Source organism: Arachis duranensis, chromosome 4 (assembly GCF_000817695.3).
Source record: "Arachis duranensis cultivar V14167 chromosome 4, aradu.V14167.gnm2.J7QH, whole genome shotgun sequence".
NCBI lineage: Eukaryota > Viridiplantae > Streptophyta > Magnoliopsida > Fabales > Fabaceae > Arachis > Arachis duranensis.
Window position 1 is genome coordinate 28442579 of NC_029775.3, and position 12684 is coordinate 28455262.

The 12684-nt window shown below is 27.8% G+C and overlaps 1 protein-coding gene across 1 annotated transcript; it reads left to right on the top strand.

Annotated features, from left to right (window-relative positions):
- The first annotated feature begins 11489 nt into the window (after window positions 1-11489).
- On the top strand, window positions 11490-12462 carry LOC107483924 (uncharacterized). Its single transcript, XM_016104528.3, has one exon. It carries the CDS (start codon window positions 11624-11626, stop codon window positions 12242-12244), a length of 621 nt encoding a protein of 206 aa, XP_015960014.1. The 5' UTR covers window positions 11490-11623; the 3' UTR covers window positions 12245-12462.
- The last annotated feature ends 222 nt before the right edge of the window (window positions 12463-12684 follow it).

The following is a 12684-nucleotide window of genomic DNA, read 5'->3' on the forward strand; positions in this document are numbered from 1 at the left end:
TTTCAAGATTATTTTTTGGAATTTTTATCTGAAAGTATAAATTTAAATAACATGTCTCTAATATAGAAAATATTTTAAATTTTAAGATCTTATCTATAGTAGTAGTCGGTATTTTTATTCGTTTTGATTTTTGATTTATTGAAGAATCGTGTGGAGCTTTTAAAACTATATATGTTAATTCTTGAATGAATGGATGATATAACTTTAAAAAGTTATTTCCTATGATAAAATCCATTCCAGAATCTAACATATATATAGATGGAACAATGAACCTATAATTTTGAATAAAGATTTCAACCATCTCTGCTTTTTGGTCAATTTTATGTATTGATTTGTCAGCTATTTTAACTCTTAATGGTTTCTTTAATTTTTTCCAATCAAATTTTATATTTGAACTAGCAAAGCATTGTGTTGCTCCAGAATCTATGAAAGCATTTGTAAACTTTTCTGTTATTTTTATAGTAATAAATGTGGCATTATTACTCAGTCTCTGAGTCTGTTTCCGAGACATATTCAAAAATATAGTCTGAGTTATCATCAGATTCCTCTAATGGTTCCATGAAACAAGACTGTTATCATCAGATTCCTCTAAAGGTTCCATAAAACAAGACTTAGCAATTTCTATTTGTTTAGTAAGATCTTTTTTATCCTTCTTTTTCGGACATTCATTTGCATAATGTCCTTCTTCTTGGCAATACCAGCACTTACAATTTTCTTTTTTATTCGGGCAATAGTTATTTCTTTGTCTTTTGTTTTTATTGTTATTTTCTTTTCTAAAATATCTCTTTTTTCTCTAGTTTGGATAGTATTTTCTTTTTCTAAATTGATATTTTCTTTTTCTTTGAAAATTTTTATTAAGACCATATTTTTGAGGTATCTCTTCATTATCCTGACAACAAATTCTAATTATATTCGCAAATCTTTTTTGAGTCGCTTCTTGCATACAACGTGTAACACCCTACCACACTAAGCTTTACGCTTAAGTCGTAAAACGAAGGTGGTGAGGTATTACGACCTCTAAAATAAAATGAGTACATAAAATTATTTTCAATTGTCCCTCTATTTATTTCTCTTATAAATCTTCCCATTATAAATTCATTAGCAGGATATGGAAGTTTTGTTATATACATACTAAGATAATGATTTTTATCTTCTTCTTTTAATTTGTAATAATGTATTCTATATTCGCATATATAAGATTCCACATTACATAGATCATATATCTGAATATTAGCTAAATGGTTTTTCGCTTCTTGATATTCTTTATTATAGACTTCTTGTCTATGATCTATAATATTTTTTCCAAAAAATTCTTTATATAGAACCATCATTATATGTAATATCTTATCGTTTTTTAAAAGCATAATTATCAAAACCTGTTTTCCATTTAAATTGAGATTGATTATCCTTAGATGTTCCAGCTTCATTTTTTACTTGTATTGGAATTACTGGTTCTTCGTCACTTGAATAATCTAGAATTTGTTCTTCATTTTCTATATTTTCAGAATTTACTAATTCTTCTTCTATTTGAAAACCATGTTCCATAATATTATTTTCTTGAGCCATTTTTAATTGTTTAAAAAGCATTGTAACTTCTTCTAATTTTTCTTCAATATTCATAATTTCAATGGTGGTTTTACTTTTAAGTCTGTTATATTGGTTATATTTTGAAATTTTTCTTCCTTGGGATTCTCTTTTTCCTTATTTCTTTGAAATTTTATGGATACTAATATTTTTTCAAGCATATCTACTATAGAATTTAATTGTGGGTTAAAAGTATGATAAAGATGTGGGGAATCATTTCTATGCTAGCATTTTTTTGAAATTTCGTGTGAAAAATAAGTTTTTTCAGGTTTTTGAAGTTCTTCAATAAAACTTATAGTAAAATAAAGATTTTGAGAAAAATCATTTTGTATTGATTTTAAGAATTCGATGTCATTACAATTAACATTGGTTAAAATCATTAATTTTTGATCTATTAATTTTGATAATTTAATTATTTCTTCTCTTAAATCTTCTAATTTACTTTTTTCTATTAGGTGACGCTTTTCTTTATGAAGAGTTACGGTTTTAAGTGAAAAGTGTAGCTTTAGAATGTATGATTTATATTTTGCCACGTAAGTATATCTTTAAACTTTGATCTGTACTTATATTTTACCTTTTGTATAACACACTATAATTCAATATTATTAAGTAATACCATTTTATTCCCCATTTTAAAATTAATTTACGAAGTTACACGTACATCCCAAAACAAATTAAAAATTGTTATTTAACTATTTTCTTTATTTAATACTAAATTTCACAATAATCATTATTCACGATGCCACCACAACACGAAATTAAGAAATTTCAGCTTATGGTTAAACCACCAAATGAATTATGCAGTGATAAAATTAGGTGTTAAATAGCATTATGAAACTTCCACTTAGTTGAACCAAAAAGAAAAACACTACACCTCAGTTATAGCGATAGAGACCATTAAGTTATAAAGACATTGACAATTATCATAATTACACTTATTAAGGATATAAATATAAAACTTTTTGTAAAAAAAAAAGGACAGGAATTAACATCTTAATAGTTTTTCTTTTTGTTTTTGCTAATAAGAACTTTAAAGGTACCAGTTAAAGTTATTATTAGAAAAAAAGTATTTAATTTTTCTCTTAATATATACATTAAAAATCAAACCATTTAATTTCCAATAAAAGTAATCATTTTTAATTAAATATTTTAATTAAAAAATATTAAAAAATTATCAGAATTTATTATTTTTAGCTATTAGTTAATCATCAATATTTAAAAATATAAAATAAAATATATTATTATATTATTAGACTACAGAAATTAAATTAATAATTAAATAATTATAAAAAATAATAAATTCCAATATGCCTTGCATTTCTCTTTAACTAATATATATTAACAAGTGCTCTTATTTTAACATTGAGCATTTTTCACAATACTTTTACTAATAATGAAACCAATAATTACAAGTCAACACGCACAAGTTATCCAAAAAAAATTTCAAGTCCAGAACAATGGTGCCTTATTATTAAAGAGAGATTTGCGTCTGTTAATAGTGATGGATCATGGATGGTAGCATAGAATAGAATAATTTGTACGTCTATGTAAAATTCATTTGAACTTTATATTTAATATTTATATAAACTCATTAAAAAAATATTCGAATTAGAAGAATTGATGGTGTTATTTTTTATCAATTACAAACACAATTATTAACATATTATATATAATAATTTCAGTATTATTCACTTCAATTTTAAATTTAAAAGAATATTCAAAAATGATATTATACTTAAACCTAGAGTCGTATTATTTTATAGGAAAAAGCTCTATATCCATGTAAAAAATACATGGATGTTATCTAAGTAACTTTTTCTACACACGTGTTTCTCCACCCCACAGTCGTTTGTTATATATGCGTGAAGAACGAAACTCTCGCGCGATCTAGAATTTTCACAAATAAATTTCCGTTGTAAGTATAGCTTCTAGACCGACAAGAATTCCTTTCTTACAAAAATTTTGGTTGTCACAAGTAACAAACACAATAAAATTTATAAACCGACGTATTCAAACCTCGGGTCGTCTTCTCAAAGAATTGCAGGGAAGTATGATTTATTATTGGTTATGGAAAACAGTATTTTTGGGTTTTAAAAAGGTTTGAACAAGAGAAATAAATTGCAGGAATTAATAAATTAATAACTAATAAAACTCTTGGTAAGGTATGAAAACTGGAAGTCATATCCTAGTTATCCTTATCAATGGTGATGAGAATTATATTTTGCTCCCACTAAGTCAACCTCTAACTATGAAGGTAAGTCAAGTGGACAAATCAATTTAACACCTAAAGTCCTAGTCAACTCCTGAGGAAAGACTAGAGTTATAGAAATCTAAATCAATCAGTAAAGATAACAATTATCAATCACGATGAGTTTGATAACTCAAGAGTCACCAATTAATCAACCAGAACCAAGAATATAAAAAACTAAATTAAAATTATAAGTCTGAAATACCTCAAATTGTATAAAATAGAAAATCAATCTAAACATAAAGGGTTCATAAACTAAATTGAGAAAATAAATAAAGGGAACATTGAACCTGTGATTGAAGAAGATGAAATCCTAATTCTAATAAAAATCCTAATCCTAATCATAATTCTAAGAGAGAGGAGAGAACATTTCTCTCTGAAAACTACATCTAAACCTAACACTGTGTGTATGATCTGATATATTGAGTCTTTGCATGTTCCCTGACTTTAATCTGTGTTTCTGGGCTGAAATCTGGGTCAAAACACGGCCCAAAACTGTCTCCAGTGTATTCTGTAATTTTTGCAGATCGCGCAGGTCACTCGTACGCGTCGGTCACGCGTACGCGTCATTCAGCGATTTTCCTCTCACGCGTGTGCGTCAGGCACGTGCTCGTCAGGCACGTGCTCGCGTCGTTTGCGCGAACTTCAATCCACGCGTACGTGTCGCTGTGATTTTGTCCAAGTCGCGCGCACGCGTCAGCCATGCGTGCGCGTCACTGTCCGCTGGTTGTCTCCTTTATTTCTTGTGCTCCTTCCCTTTTTGCAAGCTTCCTCTCCATTTTCTAAGCCATTCCTGCCCTATGAAGCCTGAAACACTTAACACACAGATCACGGCATCAAATGGTATAAAGGAGAATAAAAATATACAATTAAAATATCTTTAGGAAGCAAGTTTTCAATCATAGAATAATTTTAGGAAGGAATTGTAAATACATGCAAATCATATGAATAAGTGGGTAAAGACTTGATAAAAACCACTCAATTAAACACAATATGAATAATAAAATAGTGGTTTATCAACGTGCCTCATATAACGTATCACGTTTTCGTTCTCCTCCTCCTCCTCCTCCTCCTCCTTCAACCTAATAAAATTCTCTGTTCTCCTTTATTCACGTTTTTCTTCTCTATTCACATTTTCATTATTGATCTGCATTGAATTCAACGTGATAAGCTCCGTCATTCTTTTTCTTCTTCGTTTTCTTCTTCGATCTATACTTCTGAATGGAAACAATGAATGATTCAACTTCAAATTAGTTGAATGAGGTTATTACATTGAGACAGCTAGGGAATGATTACTGCATGCTATCACAATAATCTTAAACATTGAACAAAGTAAAAAGAGGCTACTGAACCGAACAACATTCATTTGGTGAACCAAAATCTCAAAGGCCACCAAACCGAACAATGTACATGTGGTGAATAAATGGTGATCAACTTTCAATCAACAAGAATGGTATTTCTCCTCCTCCTCTTCCTCCTTCTTATTTCTTCTTCTTCTTCTTCTTCTTCTTCTTCTTCTTCTTCTTCTTCTTCTTCTTCTTCTTCTTCTTCTTCTTCTTCTTCTTCTTCTTCTTCTTCTTCTTCTTCAACCTAATAAAATTCATCATTTTCCTCTGTTCGCGTTTTTCTTCTCTACTTGCATTCTTCATTATTGATCTGTATTGAATTCAACGTAATAAGCTCCGTCGTTCTTCTTCTTCTTTGTTTTCTTCTTCGATCTACACTTTTGAATGGAAACAATGAATGATTCAACTTCAAATCAGTTGAATGAGGTTATTACGTTGAGACAGCTAGAAAATGATTGTTGCATGCTATCACAATAACCCTAAACCCTGAACATAGTAAAAAGAGTCCACCGAACCGAACAACATTCATTTAGTGAACCAAAATCACAAAGGTCACTGAACCGAATAATGTACATGTGGCGAATAAATGGTGATCAACTTTCAATCAACAAGAATATTATTTCTCCATGTAAAATGAGGCCACTAAACCGAACAACATTCATTTGGTGAACTGAAATCACAAAGGCCACCGAACCGAACAATATACACGTGGTGAATAAATGGCGATCAAATTTCAATCAACAAGAATAGTATTTCTCCTCCTCTTCCTCCTCCTCCTCATTCTTCTTTCAAATTTGCGCTCGTAGGTTCTTCTTCTTCTTCAGTTCAGTGGATACTGTAACTAGGGCTTTGAAATTGGTTGTTACTCTGTTCAGTACTTCTTTTGCATGGAGAAATACTATTCTTATTGATTGAGAGTTGATCACCATTTATTCACCACATGTACATTGTTCGGTTCGGTGACTTTTGTGATTTTGGTTCACCAAATAAATGTTGTTCGGTTTGGTGGCCTCTTTTACTTTGTTCAATGTTTAAGATTATTGTGATGCGTTTCGAAAGAATAATCAAAATTACACTCATTCAACTGATTTTGAAGTTGATTCATTCATTGTTTCAATTTAAAAGTCCAGATTGAAGAAGAAAACGAAGAAGAAGAACCACAAAATTAATTACGTTGAAGTCAATGCAGATCCATAACGAAGAACGCGAGTAGAGAAGAAGAAGAAGAACAAGAAAGAAAACGCGAGCAGAGGAGAACGGTGAAGCCTATAATGTGAGCAGAAAAGAAGAAGAAGAAGAAGAAGAAGTAAAGTTTTTTCATAATGAGCGGGTGCGTGTTTTCACTCTCATTAAGGCGCGTGATTCTATTTGGGATTGGGCCAACTTGGTTACATGGTTATATGGATGTGTAGCGCGCTCGTATTTTATAAGGAGAAAATCTAGAGAGCCAATACATTTATTAAAATTTGATCAGTATTTAATCAGTAAAAAAAAGTGAGTAATCTCACACCATTAGATGTAATCTCATACCATTAAAAATACTAATAATGACTATAAATTACAAAATCTGCTGACTCCCTAACACTCTCTTGGCAAAGAATTCGATGGTCTAAGGACATTTGGACTATTAAATGGTCCAATAATAAAACATATTTTTTAAATTTTTTAATAACTATTAAATAGTCCTTATCTAATTTTAATTACAAATTAATCTTTTATATTTTATTTAATTATAAAATATATTTTTTATTTTGTAAATTATTATTTTATCATTCATCTATCATAATCAAAAACAAAAATAATAACGAATTAGATTTTTCATTAATCGTAATAATTTTTTGGCAATCCTAATCGATTAAAATTTTATCTTTGATCCGTTACATTCGTATAGGGTTATGAAATCGTGTTTCTTATAAAATTAATCGATTGGATTAATAAAACAATCGATTGAATTTCAAATTTTTCATAATTCAATCGATTGGAATTCAGGTTTTCACAAAATAATTGATTGAATATTGGACGATAGTATAGTTTTCTAAAAAATAAATCGATTGTAACTTTTATACAATCGATTAAACGATGATTAGAATGTGGGTTTTGATTGTTCATGTTAATTTCAATCGATTGGTTATGTTACCCAATAAATTTAAGTTTTCAAAGCAATATGGATTTTCACAATTCAATCGATTGAATTATGCACTACGTTATATGTTACGTCGTTCTCAATTTTTCTACTCGTGTTTATAAATTATTATTTTATTATCCATTTATTTTATCTTTAAAATTCTATCTTCAATTTTTAAGTTTTTATTTTGATTTAGATACTCTAATTTTATCTTTTTTTTAATATTAAAGTTATAAATTGGTGAATGCAGAACTTTCACCCTCAACCCTAGCTCTTTTTGCGTTTTTAGTTCTGGCCATTTTGAAGATATTGGTTCGGTGAATTTTTTAGAGATTTGGATGAGAATTAATAATATGGATGTAGTTTGGAGTGGATGTTAATGAGATTGGAGAAGAAGAAAAGAGAAGAGAGATTATGCAGAAATGAAATTGTAAAATTAAAAAAGGAGAGGGAGACTAGACACGGATGGTTATCGGGCTTAATATATAGCGCATATCAAAGTTCAATCGATTGTATTATCATACTAATCGATTGAATGCAAGAAAAACCTTATTCACGTCACTTTTAAATTGATTGAATGCTCATACCAATTGATTAAACTGAAAAACACCATTAATCGCGTACACACTTCAATTGATCGTATTATCATACCAATCGATTAAACTTTCATATATCATTTTAGTAGCGTAAGTCAATCGATTGATTTATTGAATTAACTAAACCCAAATTGTTTTGATGATTTCAATCGATTGGGTAATATGATCAATTGATTGAATAAGAAAAACCCCACATGCCTTGCAAAATTCAATCAATTGTGTATTAATTCCAATCGATTGAGTTTCTAACAAACACAATTTTAATTTCCCAATCCAATACGTATGTAATGGGTCAATGATAAAATTATGATCGATTAAGATTGCAAAATATTTATTACAATTAATAAAAGATCTAATTTGTTATTGTTTTAGTTTTTTATTATTAATAAATATGATAGACGAATGATAAAATAATGATTTATAAAATAAAAAATAAAATTTATAATTAAATAATATATAAGAGATTAATTTGTAATTAAAATTAGATAAAGACTATTTAACGATTATTAACAAACTAAAAAAAAACATATTTTGTTATGAGACTATTTAATGATCCAAATATTTTAGGATCATCAAATCCTGTGCCCACTCTCTTTTATAAATTACCCAATTAGTAGCACATATTATAACATAATATTTTTTATTTCTATTCACTTTAACTTTGAATATTTAAGTAAACTTCACTTGAATTTATTTGAACTTTACATCTAATAACGTATGTAAACTCATTATTCCAAAAATAATATTAGAATCATAATTTTTGTTATAAAATAAAACATTTGGTATTATATACTTCAACTTTAGACTTAATAGGGTGTTCAAAAAATGACATAATAAAATTGAAACTTTGTCTTCTATTTTTTTTTTATCAATTAAAGAGTTATTAGCACATATTATAACATAAAACTTTTGATGAATTTACTCACTCCAACTTTATATTTAATAGGGTGTGTAAAACATTAAAAAATGACACAAAAACTTTTAGTCTTATTATTTTATCACTTACACAATTATTAGCATAGATAGATAACACTTTTGGATGTGTCTATTTTATCAGTTATATAACTATTTATATCATTATTGAATTTAAGAATAAAAAAATTAATATAAAAACTTTCAGTTACTACTACTAATATTATAAACCACTGAAATTAAATTAGATTTTTTTGTCCTATTATTTTATCCCATTCAGATAAAAGCGTCTAAAACATTTTTTTAAATATATTTTTTAATAATTAAAATTTAACACATATAATCGATTAAACCATATTATTTTTGTCAAAATTAGACCAGAAAAATTAATTTGACCAAAAAAATAGTAAATCAAATCTTGAACTGGTCTAAATTAATATTTTTTTATAAAAAATAATTACAATATCTTTATTAGAGAAATGACTAAAATACTCCTATTATATATATTAATTTTGAGAATCCTAAATATTAGTCTTTTATTTCTCTGCCATCATAGGATTAGAATTTAGAGTTTTTAAAATTAATATATATAATTTATCTAACCTAATTTTGACAAAAAAATAACACAGTTTAATCGATTATATATTAAATTATAATTAATAAAAAATATCTTTTAAAAAAAATATTTTAGACGTCTTTATTTAAATGATCCTTTATTAAATGCACAAGTATTAAAATGCATTATAATAACTTAAAACTTTTGGCTTTACTACTAATAATTTAAAATGAAAATAATTATATATGGCGTATATATTAATTTATGAGTCTAATTAGATGAATGCATTGAGAATCTGAGTCCATTGAAGTAGAAATCAAGTTGTTATTGAACTTTGCCCAAAGGCAAAGGTAAAAGGTCATAGTCACACATAGACGACAAATTAGGAAGGTAGCGTTTCCAACACTTCAAACTAAAAAAATCAAGGCCACTGTAATGTGAGTCAACACTCAACACTACTAATCTCTAGTGTTTAAAGTCTTTATTGATCACCGTGTTGGTCAATAGCTAGACTTGTGTATTGTATGAGTCAAATAACGAATGACATGTGCCACTGTTTCTCAACCTAGGATTTTGATACTTCAAAATAGTTTTTATATGAATTTTAAGGTCGTATATGATCTAAAAATTAAATTTATTTTTAGATTAATAAAAAATATAATTTGATTAATTAATTAAATTAGTTTTATATGATAAAACTAGTTATTAACCGATTAGAAAAATTTAAAAATCGATTTTCAATTAATAATAAAAATAAAAACTAATTTTAAAAAAAAATAGATTGTTTTAAAAAAACCAATTTTTACATAAAAAATTAGGTTTTTCAGAAACAAAAAATTTAAAAACCGGTTTTACAAAAAAAAAATCGATTAATTAATTTGAACACAAGATTTATATAAAATTTGGTTTTAGTTTTGGTTAATCAATTAAAAATTGATTTTTAAAATTTGATTTTAGGTAACTATTTTTTAATAATATGAATATAATTTTTAAAATTATTTTATTAAATTGGTTAACTAAAATATGGTTACGATTTTTTAACCAATTAACCACAATTTGATTATTTTATGTTCCCCTAGATATGATATTATAACATTAATTAATTAAGTCAAGTGGTGAACTCGTTAAACATTGTTAGAAGTTTAAATTTCGTATTATATAATATATATGTAGCAATTTATTGATGAATAACAAATTTTTAAATAAAATCTAGACCCAACTGATTAATTCTTTATTTTTTTGAAATTACTATCGAAAATAAAATAAAACTAATTAAGTATATGCAATTATACACTGCCCAATGATAGTTACTATTTTTTAATAGAAGAAATGGTTAACTTCTGAACAAGTTATCTTGATTAATTAACTCTAGTATTTTTGTTAAGTTCATTGGGCAAGTTTTTAGTTAGAAGAATCTAAAATGAAAGGAAATGTTTTAATTTCTTAGAGACAATAACTGGTATTACTGTTATGTCTGATGTATGGTGAAGATAAATAGATAATATATTTTTCTCTAACTATTGCTTTAGTCTTAAACTCCAATTATATTTTATTTTCAATTTGCAATAGTTTGAATATTACCATTTTAGTTCTCAAGTATGAACTAAAAACAATACAATTATGATATATATAATTAAAAACTTTACAGACTAGGATGATTATAACGTATAAAATCAAATAACAATAATGATTTTCTTGTATAAATTAAAATTAAAAAAAGGTTTAGCCAATAAGAAGACTTGTTAACATGTTTATTTTTAAAAGTTTTTATTAATAAAGCAAATAATTTGACGGTTTCAATACTTGACTCTAGCATTTACTTACTATTAATTTTCATGGTATAATTTCTGGCAAAAATGGTAAATTTCTTCTTTGACTGTTGACTGATTCAATGGTTACCACCTTTCATCAATCAGCAATCATCATCATCATCATAGAAATTGAAATATTGACAAGGACCAAACTAGTCACTGACCCAATTCTCACGGTTGGGTTAGAGTTTAGAAACTTTAGAAAACTTTGGTACTTGAAAATGAAAAGGAATATTTATTAGGTGAGAATTTTGGTCACTACACTATAGTATGTAGAAATTTCTCATCACAAAAACAAACCCTCTTATAAGTACCCTTTTGTTGTATCTAACTACACCAAACATCTTAGATACTTATCCAACTTAGCAATAATTCAAACCCCAATTCAATATTATATATATATATACACTATATAGTTGATTCAAATTCAAGCAAAGTCTAAACTATGGGAGGATGTTTTTCTTCAAGATCATGCTCAAAACTGAGCAGTGTCCGTTTGGTTCATCTAAGTGGATATGTTGAAGATTTTGAGGAACCAATTTCAGTGAGCCAAGTCATTGGTAACCCTCCAAAGCATTTTGTATGCACTTCAATTCAGCTTCTTTCATCTTCCTCAAAGCCATTGAAGGGTGACACACAGCTCCAACCTGGCCATGTCTACTTCATTCTTCCATACTCAATTCTCCAATCTGAGGCTTCCCCTGTTGACTTGGCTTCTCTTGCAAAGAGGCTCAATTCAATAGCAAAAACAAGGTGTGAAGAGAAGAAGAATTATAATAAGAAGAACAAGAAGATGAAAAGTAACACTCTCAATGGAAAAACTAGTACTACTAATAGTACTAGTGAATTTTCGAGCAGCGATGGCGAATTTAGTAGTGTTTGGAGTATGTCTTCGCCTTGTCGGAGCCCTGCAAGAATTGGTGTGGCTGAGCAAGTTGCTTTGGCCATGGCATATGGAGGGAGGAGTCCTTGTAGATGGAAACCAATCTTGGACACTATCAGAGAGAAGTCATTTAATCGGCGAAGCGAATCGGAGTTATTGAATGAAGCTAAAGCTGATGATTGATAAGGCCTTTTGTGTTGGGTTTTGTGGTATGATCAAGATGTGTTTTGTTTGTGAAATATTGTTTTATTTTTTCTGATCTTTTTGGTGTATCAGGGGAATGGACAGAACAGAACCATCATAATAGTCAAGAAATTTTATGTGTCTGATTTTCTCCCATGATGTATCTATCAGTTGATAAAGACATATTCCAAATGAAAAGCATTGAATTTTTATCTCAACTTCCGGTTCTTAGTAAAATTAATGGATCAAACATATCAAGATCAATTCATGCTGCTGCAATCTGCAAGTTTCTTTTGATATGATTTGTTGGATATTTTGATCCCAAGATAGATGACAAAGTGCAATTTACAATTGTTTTTTTAGCAACTAATATAATATTATTGTAGATCAAATGAATGAAAATAACTATTGAATTCAATATTTTGCTCTAGCAGCCATAG